General features: G+C 34.7%; 1 protein-coding gene and 2 long non-coding RNA genes across 7 annotated transcripts in view; 2 read left to right on the top strand and 1 right to left on the bottom strand.

The window, feature by feature from the left end:
* Window positions 1–17,196, bottom strand: part of LOC144644462 (acid-sensing ion channel 3-like) — a 176,890-nt gene that overhangs the window by 156,525 nt on the left and 3,169 nt on the right. Inside the window, exon 6 of the mRNA XM_078503956.1 lies at window positions 16,699–16,834. Coding sequence (XP_078360082.1) covers window positions 16,701–16,834 — 134 coding nt within the window. The 3' untranslated portion in view covers window positions 16,699–16,700. The remainder of the gene's footprint in view (window positions 1–16,698; window positions 16,835–17,196) is intronic.
* Window positions 1,789–9,957, top strand: LOC144644484 (uncharacterized). Of its 3 annotated transcripts, none has more exons than XR_013569120.1 (3): window positions 1,789–1,926; window positions 8,309–8,501; window positions 9,793–9,957. It is a non-coding gene; the product is annotated as an uncharacterized LOC144644484 (long non-coding RNA). The 3 variants fall into 3 exon arrangements; XR_013569122.1 differs by lacking the exon at window positions 1,789–1,926 and adding an exon at window positions 5,952–5,956; XR_013569121.1 differs by lacking the exon at window positions 1,789–1,926 and adding an exon at window positions 6,532–6,688.
* On the top strand, window positions 13,001–15,617 carry LOC144642036 (uncharacterized). Of its 3 annotated transcripts, none has more exons than XR_013568682.1 (3): window positions 13,001–13,367; window positions 14,500–14,709; window positions 15,108–15,615. It is a non-coding gene; the product is annotated as an uncharacterized LOC144642036 (long non-coding RNA). The 3 variants fall into 3 exon arrangements; XR_013568683.1 differs by lacking the exon at window positions 13,001–13,367 and adding an exon at window positions 13,452–13,529 and having other exon boundaries at window positions 15,108–15,617; XR_013568681.1 differs by lacking the exon at window positions 13,001–13,367 and adding an exon at window positions 13,456–13,586.

Raw genomic sequence — 17,196 nt, 5'->3', positions numbered from 1 at the left:
TTTCTTAACATTTCCCTTTTTCCCTTCCAGTGTATACAATATCACAGGGTTCTAACCAATCAGAGAGGAGGACACGGCGCTTATATAGGTAAAATAGGTGAATATTTTAAGCGAGGTAAAAACTGTCAACAGTGCCCTTTTAAACAACCCTGCAGTTAATTCATACTCAACACTATGGATGTAGTGTTTTCTTTCTAAGTAACTCTGTGGTCGATTAAAGAATACCATCCTGCTTCAGGCTATGAGATAAGGGGACGAGGTCGGTGGGTGAAGATTAAGGGAAAGCGAGAAAGGAAAATGAAACTATTACCAGGGGCGCAGACTTGACGATGCTATTCAATAAAGGTTTTTTACTTTTGTTTCTGTTTTATTACTTTGAGATGACTAAAACTTATCATCATTTAGTAAGGCACACGAGGTCAAAAGAACTATCTTCTGTCGACGATCTAACATATTAACAGAGAATAGAAAAACATGGTTATTTAATACACCTCTTCTGCCTCGAGGAGTGTCATCTGTAGTGTGGGGAATCTGGCGCATTTCCTAAGAACTCTGTATATTCCATTTTTTCTGTATATTCATAATTGACGGCAGATCTTAATTTTTCCACACCACGAAAGGAAGAATGTAAAGATAAAGGAAGAATGATTACACAAAAAAATGAAAAAAGAATGATTATACAACAATAAAAATCAAATCGCCTGTGTGTGGATTTACGTTCACGTGGTTCTTGAGAGTTAATTTCAGCCCAAAAATGCTGGCACAACAAACAACTGATTGAAAAAATAAATAAATAAACGGAGGTAGTAGTAGGCATAAAAGTTTCCCTTCATGTGCAAACATCTCAGTTAAGAGTCAGTTAGGCCGAGTGAACGAGTGAGAGTGCAGAGTTAAACTACAAACTTCGCTATGATATTTAACCGATGCTTGTTTACATGACATCATCTAAGATTTCTTGAGGAACCTGACTAAAAAAGTTGAATAATAACGTTAAACCATTCATTAACGAGTACAAATAAGGTCATCTGCGAGATAGCGTTCTAGTCAGTCTCGATTGTAAGGTACTCTATTCGTCATAGTGGGCCCAATCTGACAACCTATGGGCTGATGGAAAATTTAAATTAAAATACAAATTTGTTTGAAATACAATTCTCTTTACGAATTGTTGATTTGCCTTGGAGCTATCTTTATCCAAGGAAGGAAGTCTATATTGTGCCAACGCCAGATGAAGAATTCATGTAATGTTCAAATCTATGGTCACAGACTAATGTATATTCGAGGTGGTCAGTTATGATCCGACAGATTGCTCCGGAGTTATATCGCTAATACCAACATGTTTATTTAATTAATTAATAATTCAGATTCATTATCAGGTTGATTAAGAGATACGTAAATAAAAAGTAATCTCGTGTTTGAGTTTGTCTTTAGCATAATTTGAAGGACATTCTGAGAGTTCTTTTGCATGTAAACACCCAGGAAATACATTCAGTTTTGGCATTAAGGGATCCCAATCAGATAGCGAAATTGGCAACAGCAGTTATTTCATATAGCGGGTTTTGAACGCATTGCTTCTGCATGGGCGCACTTTCATGTTTATATAAATTGGCCCGTCTCTCATTCCGGTTTTTAAGTGCCTTTTAGCAAATACTAAACAGCCAGAAGCCTTCCTGTCTAACATAAAGCATCTGAAGTGCCATTATATCTAATCTCTAATTAATCTTGCACTTTGCAGGAAGATATAATTTCTACTTTGTAGAGGTGTGTCAGGCAAACATATTGCCCCGGGCAGCAATCTGCTGCGTTAATTAATCTCCTATATAACAAGGGACGCGACATCAAGCCAAATAAGAAGAGCTCTGCTTCAAACATTGCAACGCCTTGACAACGTCAAAAATATTGGACGTGGGTCTTAGAAAAAGGATTAAGGTATTTGTTAATGCTTCTTCGAAGTTAAATTCCTAGATTTTATTTTCTTATTATCTATGTCGTTCCTTTAACTTTTAAGTCATTTAAATAATGTAATGGAATAAAACTTTGTAAGCTGTTCGAAATAATTCATCTACCCCTGACGTAAAATTAAATTAGCACCACCGTTATTAATTGACGTGGTTTATTCTCTTGAACATGACTCGTAAAACCTGTAAAAAGTAACAACGAAAGTAATACTGCCTGAGTTTTATTTTCATCTTCTAAAACTATAACATTATACTCTAAAACGTAATTTTAAAAAAATCCATGTCAAGTTATTAATAAACCTTCCTTGCTGCTGTTATCCAATTTTGCAATTTAAATAACAAACTCAGTTTTACATTACCGTACTTCCCATTTTCAAATTTCCAACCAAATTTCAACATTAACTTGAAGTGCCAAGGGAAGTTTTAAGTAAGATAATTATGTATGAATTGCAGCTCAGCAATAACGATATACTCGAAGAAATAAATCTTACTACTATAAGATAGTAGTAAGATTTATATTTCTTCATTAATTTTATTTTATTTATTTCTTCATTATTATTTTTTCTTAGTTCTAAAATGTATGTAACTCTACTCTGTATATTAATGTTCTTTTTTTGTATTTGCAGCAAAAAATATATAAAAAATAAAAATAAAATATAGCGATACACAGAAAATTCAAAGTTTGATTAAGTGTTAAAAGAAACCGTTTCGTAGTGGATAAATGTAAGAGTAATTGTAAAAACATAATCCGGTCTGTGATCGTAGCTGCTTACTCCAAGTAATGTACTCCTGATAAATATGAAATTTACGAAAACTTTTTACATGTTAATGGTAGTTAAGTATTTTCTCACATAATCATAACAGATCTTACTATAGGAAATGTGACTGATTTTAACTTTAGGAAGAAATGGTGTAATTGTATATTATAAGGCCTTAAACTTTAAAATTCATTAATGATCCAATTTAGGCTGCGGATTTTCAGCAAAAATAAATGAATTTAAAACAAGCTAGAAAGGTCAATCGTGTACAGAAATTTTGTAGGGTGTATTATCGATACACCATCATTGGTTGTAACTGAGAAACGTTCTAAAGGCTTGATTCTTCCATAACGAGCCGGAAAAAAATTAAGGAAGAAATAGGTCTTTTCACTTTAAGCAGAGTCATTTTAGCCAAACTTTCTTTGTCGCCTGACCTTATTAAGTAATTCGGACATGGCTTAATCGAGAAGCGAGGCCTGGGAACAGTCGCAACATATCGGTCCAATACTCTTTCGGAAATATTATTGGTCCCAGATTCCTCTCTTTCTTTCTCTGCCCCCTGCTCTTCACAACGAACGTACACCGCAAGAGAAAACGAAACATACTCAAGTTTTTGTGGCAATTCTTTATCTTAGGAAGACATTATTCACCAGGAAATCACTAAATATAACTTGGGTCATAAATGATACCTTGTTTATTTGGAACCCCATGGTGATATTTTCCCTGGAGGTTGCGCGGGTCAAATAATGTTTTTGGATACTTGTAGTAATCAAAAGGTTTCCTAGATTTAATCGTTACCTAATGAAAAACCGCTTATTCATACCTTATTGCTTCTTAATTTCGTGGGAACTTCATTTCGCAAAAATAGAAGAGGCACATTTTGCGAAGTTTGAATTTCGCAAATTTACAGAAAAATCGCATTGAAAGGTAATGAATTTCGCGAAAAAGTTTCAAATGCTGATCCGCCTTAACAAACGAGCAATTTCAGAATCAGAAGCTATATTGATAAAAAAAACATTGACGTTTATTACACAAAACTCTTACAGTTGCTTATAAATGGCCTTGGTTTGTCCACAAATAGGCAGGCACTGCAGCTACTTCTACAAATATATTATGGTTAAGTTTAATGAATGATGAATGTTGAGCACAGCAATATTGACAATATTTTATGACTCAGTGACTGTGTGGACGTCCACAAACCGCAATATTTTCATTGATTGAGGTAAATATATTCTTCCACACGTGCACTGAACGTAATGTAATGGTTTTGGATTATTTTTATTTTTTTTTAACAAGAGATACGCGCATATGCTGTTTGGTCTTATAACTTACTTGAAAAAATCTTTTAAAGGACCTATGTCATGATATATAAAGTAATTTTTTACAATATAGCAAATTGCTTGGTTGAGAGAAGAAAAAGATGGATTATAAACTATTTTCTAAAATAAATTAAATACCCGTCATTTTTTGGGATGAAAAGGTTGACTACCGATTCTTCGAGTCTTCTATTCTGCTTATATTTCTTTGAAAAAAAAAATGTTATTTTTAAGTTCTCGTTCACTTTTTGTCAACGTTTTTTTAATTAGCAAAGATAATTAAAACCATATTAAACTACTAATAGTAATTTAATTTAAATTAAATATATTTCTTTGAGAAGTGGGAGAAAATAATACGAAATTATGGTAATCTCTTTTAAAAGCCTTTTGCCATTAAATTTCAATGACTCATATTCTATCAGATATTATTTCTTTAGAATACGAAAAATACAATTAATTAGTCTGTTACTACCAAAAATGATGCTATGACAAAAAGCACTAGTCATTCAATTTTAAAAACCGTAGCTTGATTCGCAATTAATACGACTAACTGATCACATTAATATTTATTTCATTTTTTTTCTGCAAAGCACCCGAATAGTAACACCAAACGCTCTTTCAAGAACTTTATGGCAAAAAAAGTTTAAAAGCGAAGCTCAATTCTAAGACTCGATTCTTATAAATAAAATAAAAAGTTTATTGTTTCAAAACAAACCCTGATGTCCGAATGCAAATTTATTTCTTCACGTCTTTTAATACCTTTCTTCTAGAATTATCAATTTGCCCAAACAAGATGATAATTTGTAGTTTTATTCATAACACATTGGCTCTTGATTCTGCATTCATATTTTGAAGATAAATTACACTTAAAGCAAATTGCAAATAAATTACTCAAATGGAGCTGTACTTTTATCCTTTGTTTTCCGTTTTCTTAATTTTCTTAGATTTGATGGCTAAACTTTGCACTGCAATATTAGACATTTTCCTTGCTTTTAATTTCCCTCTTTCTTGGTGCTGTTTTCGATTGCTTGTTTCAGTATTTGAAAAAATTAAATTGCGCCGTCCTAATATTATCCCTATTTTACTTGATTTTGAAAGCAAGTGTGTTTTACAACTTAGATGAAATAAGTTTAGTATCCTGACTCGGATCATGAATGATAAATCTGTTTTGTTTTGTGTTTTTTTTTTTTAAAAAAAAAAAATAACAGAAAACAACAATAAAAAATTACAAAATAACCTAAAGCTGTCAGTAGCACGTATGTCAGTCATCTATAGGCATAAGCGTTTCAAGGCGTGATGTAAAATAACCCGAAGGAAAACATGAGATAATCTCAGTTCAAGATTGACGTTTAAAGTTTTTCAGTTTTCCTTAACTTTAAATATAATCTGCGGTGGTGATGTAAACCGTCAAACCTGGCTCAACTGTTTTTTTTTTCTTTCTTAAAGTCATCCATATAATATTTTAAACAGAGTTGGGTATTTTTGTTTTATGAACGTCAATTTTTAAAACGCACGACGTCGTAACGCGTCTTGTTATAATATTAAAAATTATAATTATGATAATATAAAAATCAACAAATCTACTACATTATTATGATCCCAAATTAAATCAACCCTGTGTATTCTGCCTAAAAATTCCTCAGTCGAGACCGCTTTATTACTCGAGTCTATATTTATTCTTTTGATTATTGGCCAAACATAATAATAACCATGCCTTGATTTGTCCAACTACCACAAGAATACCACACTTTAACTTTAGTGACACCCAATCAGGGAAATACCACAACTTATCTCCTTCTTTCCTTTTTAACCGACCGCCTTGAACAAATTGTAGCATTTTATTTCTAGGGGGAAAAAACATTTTTGAACTGATATGGGAAATATTCCACAGACAGATTTTGAAAGGAATATTTTTTAAACGGATATTGTTAATTGCGTGCGAACCAATTATCATTGAAGGAGATCAAAGAGCGGTTATTAAATGAAACATTATGGATATTTGCCTTTGCCCTGGAGGAAATAACAAAAAATTGCTTTCAAACCCAATTACAACTTTACTAGAGAAATTTATTTTCTGTCACAATGTTTTCTTCCATTGGTGCCGTGAAAATCTAGAAAAATAAAAAGTATAAAAGTGTAGGATTAGCTAGTAAAAACTTCAACTTTTCGTCGAATTGTTTTGTTTTTCCGTGATAAAATATTACACAATCCCTTTTCCCTAAAACCCGTGAAAAGAAGCTAGAAGGATCGTAATTTACGGCTCAGACATGTCTCCCGGAAACGTCAGTTTAAAATAATCTTCTGGAAATGACAAAAATTCTTTCCACGCCACAGCAATACAATGAAGTACGCAGATCTTGAATATTCGAGGCATTATAGCTTTCATTAAAAACAATGACATGCTACTTGGATGTGAATCGCCATATGCTGTTGACGCGGAAGCATATTATAAAACCGCAAATTAGTGTTTAGCTTCCGAAGCGACGAGCGTTTGTTTATGGATAATCACATTATCTCAAAGCGTCGCTTTTAAACTGAAAAGTGTTTTAACTACGCTTCAAATTAGTTTACAGAAAGCAAATATATATATATCTCGACAGCGCGTTCGTTCACTCCATACGCCTAAGAGGTTTTGAAACTTTCTCTCGCAAGCTTAAAGGTAGGTTTACCAATTTTGCTCTTCTTCTTCTTAGAGGCTAAATATTCACGCGGGAAATCTTTAAACGTTCAACTCTATTTTGGTAAGAAGTTTTTTTCAAGGGCATTTGAAGACCACAGTATTAACGTCTCCGATATGTTCTCCGCCTTCTATTGGGGGCCTTAAATTCTATGACTTCCTTTATTTCTACAAACAGATAGCAGCCAGATAGTGGATTTTTTTCCTTGTAACGCTTTCGTTTCAAGTCTTTTTCCAAAAAAAGCGCGCGTTCTTTCACGCTTTCTCGAATTTGAAAATGAATATTAGTCGTTTTTTCTGTCCACGCAGATTACAGTGGTGGTAAACTTGAATATAATACTTTATAATAACGTTGCACCGTTAAAACACTGAAAGAAGGAGAGCAACCGTGACAATATTAAAACCCAAAGTATTTTTTGATTCACTAGAAAATGTCAACTGGCTAAAATAAATGACTGTATACAATTCGTTCGAATAATCCGTTAGCTTGCTGGAAGGTGGAGTTTGTAAAATGTTTTTATTTTAGCAAGGATAGATATCAAAATGGTTGTGTCGCCGATTTATCTCCTGGAAAATCAAAGAAGTTTTTTTTGTTTTTTCTTTTATGATTTAGTTTTCCTTGAGGGCGTGATGGTCGCTTTAATTTTTGCATAAATAATTACTAACACAGCTAAAGGAGCACACAATATTTTGACTCAAAACAAAATCACATTACAATTTCAGCTCTAGCGCGCCTGTTTTGCATTGTTCATTAATTGAAGAAAGGAGCACTAAAATTTTATAAATATTATACAAATTCTTCCAGCTAGTGCAGTGCGAAGTCCTGTTTGACAACATTAGAACAGAGGAAGAAGACAGGGGAAGACAGGCTTTATTGATTAATTCATTGATTGATTTGTTAATCATCAGCGAACGAGACAGTGTTTAGCTGTTCCTTCCGAAACGATTCCATATTAGACAGAAAAAGAATAAAACACCACAAGTTAAGAAGATGGAGTTTTTATTACAATTAAAACTCAAAAAATTCAAGCAGATTCTGATTTTGATGTTTCCCCATATTTTGTCTACAGCGGTGCCAAATCGTCTGTTTGTACGCATAATCATTCGACTAAGTCTTGGGAAATAAGGTTTGCGTCTAATAGAGCTAACATTTCTAAAAATAAAAAAGTAGGGAAATTTTAAGTTTCCACTTTACAAAGCAGGAAGAGCCTTTTGAGTGCCTTCGAGTTTTAAGGGTAAAGAATAGATGCATAAATAGACCCTATTTCAATTTGACAGTTGCCTTCGATTTATAACTAAGCTTGGTGCAAATGCGTTTACTCTCATGTTCATACATAGAACTTTATGCGATATGTATAGTAAATTACTCTGCAACAGGTCTCATTAATTAGTTAGTGCGTTGAACTCCAGATCGAGTGGTCCTGGTGAGAGCACTTTGTAACTGTGTTGTATTCTTAGGCAAGACTCTGTCAGGAGTTTAGTGAGTCTTTGCAAATTGTTAGCTTGTAAAAAAAACTTTACCCTCACCAAACTCTTTTTCGCCAGGCCTATGGAAAGCTAACTTTTTTTCCCTCAATTTTTATTATATTTTCAACCCAACAGATGGTATCCAAAGCACAGCTCACTTTCGCACTCATGACATGCGCAGTATTACTGCTCTCTATCCATCCAGCTGCGAGTCAACAGGATGCCTTGCGATGGGGCAAAAGAGACAGCGGTCTATCTGAAGAGTATGCGCCAGAAAACGCACGAGACTGGCGGAGACAACAACAGGATAACAAGCGGGAATTCTACAGTAAGTCTGCATTACTTGTGGTCATCTGTTAAATACTTAAAATATGCGCCATTTTGTATCACCATGCTTTTATTCACTCGATGCAGAGATCACGCATGGACTTGTCGGCTATTTTCATTATTTTTATCTTAATTATGCTCGCTAATTTTTCATTAGTAATAACCTTGCGGTAGCAATCGTTCGAACGGCGATAGTCATATGAGATAACATAAATGTCGGTAACGCTTTGAAATAAATTATTGATACATACTAAAATTTGAATGCTTTATTGCATCACGATTTACCTGGGGCTGCTTTTTACTAATGACAAAATCGGAAACGGAAGCGCACGATAAATTTAATCCGATCAGCCATAGACTAAAACGATGATTTTGGATGATCAACATAAATAACCGTGAATGACGTAAAATCTTGGCGAAAGGGGAAATGCTATCTTTTCTATGCGTCTTAACATTATGCCCCCTGAATATGTCTTTGAAGTTTCATACTACCTAAAACTTCCGGTGTTGGTATGAAGTGAACGGTCCCATAAACTGTTATAATCTTTTATGATCTTTGAAGAAGGATTAAGAGATGGCGATTAGGGGATTTGAAATAAATATGTTAAATTGAAATTTAATGAAGATCTGAAATTACACTTTCAAGTTAATAACTTTAAGATGAACACCAAAAATAGGCTTCTTCTCCAACCCGAGGTTCAAAGGGCGGGGTAGGGGATCTCCATTGGTGGTGGTGGTAGTAGTAGTCCATGTGATAATCTCATTTCATAAACATGAAGTCCAACTGTTGTATATCGTGTACTGGCTGGACTAACGCGTCGGCGAAATACGTGCAAAACGAGTGCAATGATATACATAATGGCGAAGTATTTCTACTTTTCTTTGTCAACGCCATCACTCTTCCCCTTACCTTTCAAATTCTTTTTTCTTCCTTTGTTTGAAATTCTTTCTTTTTTCGTTTGCTTCTATCTTCATCTTGCTTTCTAAGCCTTTGACAAAGGTTAGTTTTGCTGTACCAAAATATTAGGCCGAATTACGGGAAAAAATATCCTGCTGTTAAATTATCCCAGCATCTTAATTAATTCTATTTTGAAATTCTGATTACTTCGTTTGAGTCAAGGAGACAAAATGTATTTGAAAAGGAACAAATGGCTTCCTCGGAGGCCCCGAAATAGGAGTAAACCGATACCACAGCTGAGTTGGATCCATGCGCACAGTTTAAAACCAGTTTAAAACGCTGAGCACAAAATTGTTTCATTCTTCTAACTGAATTCTTACTTTTTATTTCACAGGCCAAGAACGACGCAAAGATCTTCCAGAATATGATTATAATTAAAGTGTTGGTTAACTATGTATTTTACGTTAAAACAGATAAATACGTTGTGTAGAATATTTACGTACATCATGTGTATGAGTGTAGTATGATCAAAAACAAAATAAATTGCAGATTGAACTGATCAAGTGAGTCAATAAAGTTTACTGTTGTTAGTGTAAATGTTAAAAGGTTTTCTGGGAGTCTGGGACAAGCATACTCTTACAGGGAGGATATGACGTCATAAAACTGAAAACCCTGTAAAAGAGTACATAGTGACGTTTTTCCTTTTCATGTTAAAACATCACTTGTTGTTCAAGTTTCTCTTCATAAATCTAGCCAAAATATCATCCAATGACTGCCCACTTTAATCTTCCTTGTCTAATTTACTCAGTTAATGTCGTCATCATGCCATGGACGAACATGAGTACTAGTTTAAATTTTGAATACCTGTGTTAAGAGCCTGAAGCTTACTCCCGCTTAGTAGCTATTGAAGCATCTGCACAGGTGAGCAAAGTCGGCGAGTGAATGCAGCAAATGAAAATCCATTTCCTTTATTATTCATTTTTCTAATGAATTAAATTATGGTTTGCAAAGGTATTGCTTATTTTTCCGTGAAGTCGTGGAGATCGATCGTTGAGTTCGGCAGGCCGCCAGTTCCTGGACGCGAGCGCGCTTAAAACGCCTCGCATCCCTACCCACGGGGTTTTTGCACTCTCTCCAGTTTTCGCTCGCGTTCATGACCAAGATGGCAGCCCGTCGATTTCAACGATCGATCTGTAGCACTTCACGGGAAAATAGTAGACTGTGAACAGTCTCATTAAGCCGGTTTCGGAACAATCAACTGTTGTCCGCTTTAGGAGAGGTGTTTAAGGGTTTGTTACGTCATAAGCAGCAAACCATCAATACAAAAAGCCACAAATAAAATTAAGTAATAGGCCTAAACAAATAATGTTTTACTTTAAAATAGAGCAGTTTTCACTTGAGAGTCGAAAGTAAATTGCGTTTGCTTTGGTTTTGCATTGCTACGCTTAGATCTCGCGCCACTTTCTCAACCAATCAGAACTAAAACCCAAACCAATCGTGACTCGCTCGCGCACGTTTTCCCGTGCTTCGTGCCGGCTACATATATTTGCTTCGAGTTTTGATTGGTTCACTGGGTTGTCTGTGTCCTTTATGATTGGCTAGAGTAATTACTTTGGTTTTGGTTTTACGACACTCAATTGAAAACTGCTCTATATGATCTTTAATCGTCGACCAAATCTTGACTTTATTTTCCGTCAGAAATTCATGAACTTTATGTAATAAGGTGGCAGAGAAATGAGAAGCAGTGGAGACAAAAAGATTGAGTGAATAAATGTGTGCTTACTGGAGTGAAATGATTGTTAACGATAATGGAGTTGAGTAGTATTTGCGACACACTGCCAAGGCGAAACATGAAGTGGTTTCAGAAGTGCTGCTGTTTACCTTACAAGCAAAGTGTACGTATCAAAGTGGAACCCAAAACTTGTCATAAAGACCGAAAGAAGACAGATAAAAAGTCGAAATTCTTGCATTTTCACGATTGATCAACGGGTAATTGTGAAGAACAGCTCCCGCTAACCGACTGTCGGTCAACAGTCGGCCGACAGGTACCAACAGCCTACCGACAGGCCACCGACAGCCCACCGACAGTTTCCCAAAAAGAAATTTTACTGTAAAACATAGCAGTAAACACAGAAGTAACCCGACGCAGAAAGCGATTAAAAAGATAAGACTTATAAACATTGTATTTCTGCTACGGTACTACTACAAAAAAATCGACTTCTCGCCAACATTTTCTTTTATACAAACTTCAATCTCTTATAAATCTATCACCTACGTAACTTTAAGTGCATAAGGCAAGCAATGAAATCACGTTCGAAGATGATTTTATGCAAAACTCAGGCCGAAACAAATTAAGTCAAATTAACGTTTTGCCCAGAATCAATCAAAGTGACGCTATGCAGTGTATTTGAAAACCAAACGACAGTGTATGGCGCTAACTGCACAGTAAATATCCTGCTATATAGTGCTTGTTTACAAACTTATCTCTTTTTTTGCGTTGAAGTTGGCAACGGAAATATCCACTTGTTGTCTTTGTCGTTATCGCTTTCCGACAGGTTTGGAATGCATTGACACAGATAAACTCCCTTGTCAGCATGCAGAGAACAGCAGAAAATATTTCCCTCCCTGCATGGGCTTTTATATGCCTTTGTAAGTATCTAACTGCTAATTTTTGTTTCTTCTTTCTTTAAAATGCTTCAGCTGAATTAAACTTATTTTACTCCAGATTTCTAACTCTTCGTAGTCTTGACTGTAATCAACTTTGGCACGAACACTTAATCCACATCGATCAAACACAGTTCATATTCAGTTAGTAATATGCCAACAAAACGAGGCAAATTTAAAAGAAAAAGCGAAACAAAGATTTTTCGAAAATGTCACTTCTCTGATAAAATGTGTAAACATACATCAATATAGCAGGTTTATTTAATTACCAAAACAAGGCTTCCATCTGTACTTCGATTTTCCGCTTATCTTAGCAGAGTGTTTTCCATAAACCAAGCATTTTCGCGAAAAATGTGGTTATGTGGTAAGAAGTAGTTAATTAAGGGATTATCAGCTTTCTTCATCCTTTAAGTTTCAGCAATAAAACAGATTTGACAAATCGCTTGGATTTTAATTGACAACAAGACTTAAAACAAAATGGAAGCGTAGTGACGGAAATAATATTGGCCAGCGCATTAAAAAGAACAAACTTACAAGGACACCTCGCTTCCGAGCAATTAAAAAGTTTATTATTATTAATAACGCATGTTTAACAATGGCTATCGACCACTTTGTGGCCTCTCTAAAAAACTGTCGGCGATACCTTTTGAAGAATTCACATTACAAATGATGTTAATTAAAATTTTCGGAGAGCCAAGGAAGGGAAAGAAAATCAAGGAATTAAACTCAATTAATTATCGATGTGAACAAAGATAGGCTCCTTCTTCAGCCGAGGCGAAGAAAGAAAGCTCCTGCCCACTCGCTTTATCTGCCTTGTAGTGTGGGCTGCTTTATCGCTTTGATATTTCCGACTTAACGTGGATCCAAGTGTATTTTCTCCGTGAAAAGAAAACAGAAAAAACTCTTGATTATATTTGCAATAAGATAGAAACGCTAGCTGACAAACGATGTCGAAATTGATCGCGATCCGGCTGACCTAAAGCTAACATGTAAGGCCTAGATTTTCTACGCCAAAAACAAAACAAAACAAAAACGTTTAGTGCGTCAAACGCCTCAACCGAGAAACAAGCGAAGAAAGCGTGTACATCGCCGGTCAAAGGAACAATTCAATAAACGAAATTACCGCAGTCATTAACGGTGACTCCGCACAGTTAATTATCACGCTAACCGCAGAAGGCTTTCAAAGCATTAGTTTAAGATAAAAGACGCATTGAAATAGACAAGGGTTTGACAAGTGTTTTAAGAACAGGAAGCAACTACGCTAGAACGGACTAAAGCAAGAGACAACTCAAAAGAAATCATCAGGTAAGATTAACTTTATGTCAGTGAACAAAAACTTAGCCTAGAAAAACATGTTTTTAAATAGTCCTCACGCCAAAATGACGCCCACTTGAAGTTTCACACACTTTTAAAGGCTGTCATTCATAGATGATCGATCTGGCTTTAAAAGTCAAAGCAAATTTAAAGGTGAATTGCGAAGAAGTACGCGGGATATCGACTGAACAGCTATAAAGCTATTTTAAGGTACCTTTTGCGATACTAGTGTAGAAAACGTTTTCCTATTTTTTTATTTAATTTCATGGGGAAAAAACTAAGCATATCGGGATGACCTTTTATTTTACAGTTGATAGCACTCTTTTGACTGAGTCTATTAATAAAAGTTTCAATTGATAGAAAAATGAATTCCTAGAAAGAATTTGGATCGTTGTTGATTTATAAATCTAGAAATGAAGATAAAATAGGAGTCTTTAAAAATCAACGACTCGAAAAAGATTATTAAAATTATGCATGCAAGTAGTTTGAATGTAGTCGTTTTTATCGTAAAAACATGTTTCCAGTTTTGAACTTCGGAATCAAAGTTTTGTTGTTCACCAGTGGCTACCGTGCTTTGAATATTATTGAATTCAAGATTCTTCTTCGATTTCTCCACGGATTTATGAAATATTTCATTGACAAAATCACTAAACAAAAGATTTTTCGACTGGTTTCAATGAAAGCAAAACTCAGTACATGATTTTAAAAAACACTTTGATTCAACAATCGTCTCAGCTTTTCAATTGTTCCCGGAAATTACCACGACCACATCATTCCCAGTACTATTGTTCGTAATATATTGCGCTTTTGTAAGCTAGCACGCTCTCTTTATGCTAATAATCTTTCTTTTGACAGCAGCCGTTTTATTCGTTTAAAATCAGTTTTCAGTGTAATTCTTGGTTTCCATAATTCCTGTAATTCTTGGTTCATGCTGTAAACGAATGGCCTGTGTATTCGTTTTCGATTCAAGAGAATTTAAGTCCCCCACCTCCCTCGGGAGTAGGGAGCTTTAGAAAACACAACAGCAACGGAAATGAGAAAGTCGTCAAACAAATGGTTTAATTAAAAACACAACTGCTCGGCACGTATGTTAAGATAGAATATTTTCCTTTCCTTTCCTCAGAAAGTACGATGTCATCCAACAAGTTAGTGTTGTTTCTGGTCATTTCTTGCGTTCTCCTGTCAATGCACTCTCACAATGTTCAGGGACAACTTCCCGGCATTCGCTGGGGGAGAGGTTTTCACGAGGATGACGTCATTCAAAGAGGAAGCAAGGGAAAACTTTGGGAATCAATGAAAAAGAGAATTACTCAACACCACCATGAACTAGCTGGTAACATCATTTACATTACTTTTGTTACAAGAGGGAAAGGAAAATAGTACCGTCTGAACAGAAAATGCATTTTTAGATCAGTTCCTCAGTATGCAGTGTACAGCAGTCAACGTTTTCAGTTGCAATCGTTCCTTAGATAAAACAGAATTGTAAGTTATGTTTTTTAATAACATTTTTTTCAGACATCAGCCTCATAAACGTAACTTACAACACAAAGCATACACGACTAAACGTGCCATACACTATGTTTTGAAGTTATAAATACAAATAAAACGCAGTTTGGGAACTTAACCCATTTCGGTTTACATCGTTTAATAATACTAATGAAATATAAATACGTCCTTCTCGCTTTCACTGACCTCTTGTTAAAATATTATACAATTTTTTTCTCTCAACAGTTGAAGCACAAAACATGGAATTATCATAGGTCTCATAGGAGAGAGAAACTACGAGCGTCGTCAAAAATGGAACAAATTATTGTTTATTAATAAAAAAAAGAATTTCAATAAGATCATATTATTATATATTCGTATTATCAGAGAAAACGAATAGGTTTATATTAGATAATTTTAGAACGGAATGAAAGATGAAGTAGACGAAGGTCCGACTTCCTTTTTATTACATAATTTAAATTAATTTCATGTCTCAGTTGATCTTTACTTCAATGCAAAAGATAAACATCTCACTATATTTGTCCGTACTATATTAATTTATGTATGGTTGATGAAAAAAGGCATCAAACCAATCCAAATACAACAATCACTGTATGTAAGCTCATTCCTGAAATAATAAATACTATAAACAATATATGTGAAGGTGTACCTTTTTTGCCAGTAATAATAACAGCATGAAATAGACTCTAATTTAAATTGGATTTTCACGACTGTAGCCCTCTTGAAAACGACGTACCACAATGGTCCACTCCCAGGCCCACATTTGCACATTTGTGGCGCCAAGTTTCAAGAACAATGCTTCAATTTTTCCAGAGATATTTTTTATTCAGTATTTTACCATTTTTTAAAATTAAATCTTATGACGTCATCACTGATCTAATTTGCATAATACAAAAACGTCAATATCTCTGAAACGAAAAAAGATATTTCGAAAAGAAAAACGCCATTCTTCTGTATTTCGAAAGGCCTTTCAAATAAGCAGAAAATATTTTTCATGTCATATACACTTTAAAAAATGTTTGACCCCAATATGTATACTGGCTAGCTCTTACTGCAATGCCGGAACTCTTCCTTAACACTTTTTAAAAAATTCTTAGATACTGGATCGCTCTTTCTTCGTTTTAAACACAACAGGGACATGCTTCCCAAAAAAGACTATACGGGGACCTTTTTCAGCCTCCAAATACATAAAAGAGTAGCAGTTTCATGGGTAGTAATGTCGAAAAGGGTAGGGAAAACTGTTGTTTAGGTACTAAATCTAAGGTACCAGACAGGGTAAAATCTTTTATCTTTTACAAGCTTTCGGAGCCCTCACGGTGCCTTTCTCAACTGAACATTATAATTAAAAGTCAAAGGTACAGTTAAGAAGGCAATAACGAATGTTTCTCTTGCTGTTGTTTAAGGCCTTAAAAAACGTGACACATTCGACCCAAATTTTATTGATTAATATATAGGGTGACCGAATATTTGAAATATTTAAATCAACAAATGTTCCTGTACATGTAATGGACTATGTTATATTATGTATCAAAATTCTAGTACGTGGTGTTCCTTGGGCTATAACCCTCGTAGTATCGATATGTCGTTATTTTACATAAATGTTTCGGTTAGCTTCATTATCACCCAATAAAATTCATTGCTATATTCTACTGTGCAAGACTTTAGCATTTAGGCTTTCGTGCTCATGTACCCTCAAAAAAATTTCAAAAAAAAAAAAAAAAAAAAAAAATAATTAAATTAAATTTTTTTTTTTTTTTAAAAAAAAAAAAAAAAAAAAAAAAAAAAACCAAATAAAATATTCTTATACCGTTTTTACTGCTATTGTACACTGTAGCTGTAGCCAGTAAGTCTTGACAGCTTGCTGCATAGTCTCCTGAAGGCAAAGTCAACGAACTCGAGGACAGTCAAGATACTCATACCAAGAAACAATCCAAAATATCCTCCCAAGGTCGCTAAAATAAAGAAAAGTAATTATACCGTGTTAATTCCATCCTCTCTTCATTTGTCCATCCACTCATCCAGCCATCTGTCCAGTCAGTCAGCCAACCAGCCATTAATTCATTCATCTATCTAATCGTTGGCTCATTAACTCGTTCGTCCGTTTCAGTTCGCTGTTTCGTTTTTTTCATTCTTCAAATTCAGTATCAGTTAATCCGTCATTTAACAAACAGACATCCTGTTGTCCTGCACCCGTAACAACATAAAACTACCTATTTCACAAGATATTGATACAATTTCAGTAGCCACATGTACACATTGAGTGCCTATATTCTACTTTAATGTATCGGGAAAAGCATTGAAATGAAATACACAA

Source organism: Oculina patagonica, chromosome 2 (assembly GCF_052425735.1).
Source record: "Oculina patagonica isolate OP01 chromosome 2, crgOcupat, whole genome shotgun sequence".
Taxonomy (NCBI): Eukaryota; Metazoa; Cnidaria; class Anthozoa; order Scleractinia; family Oculinidae; genus Oculina; species Oculina patagonica.
Note: the sequence above shows the minus strand (reverse complement) of the source record. Positions and strands in the feature narration are given on the sequence as shown.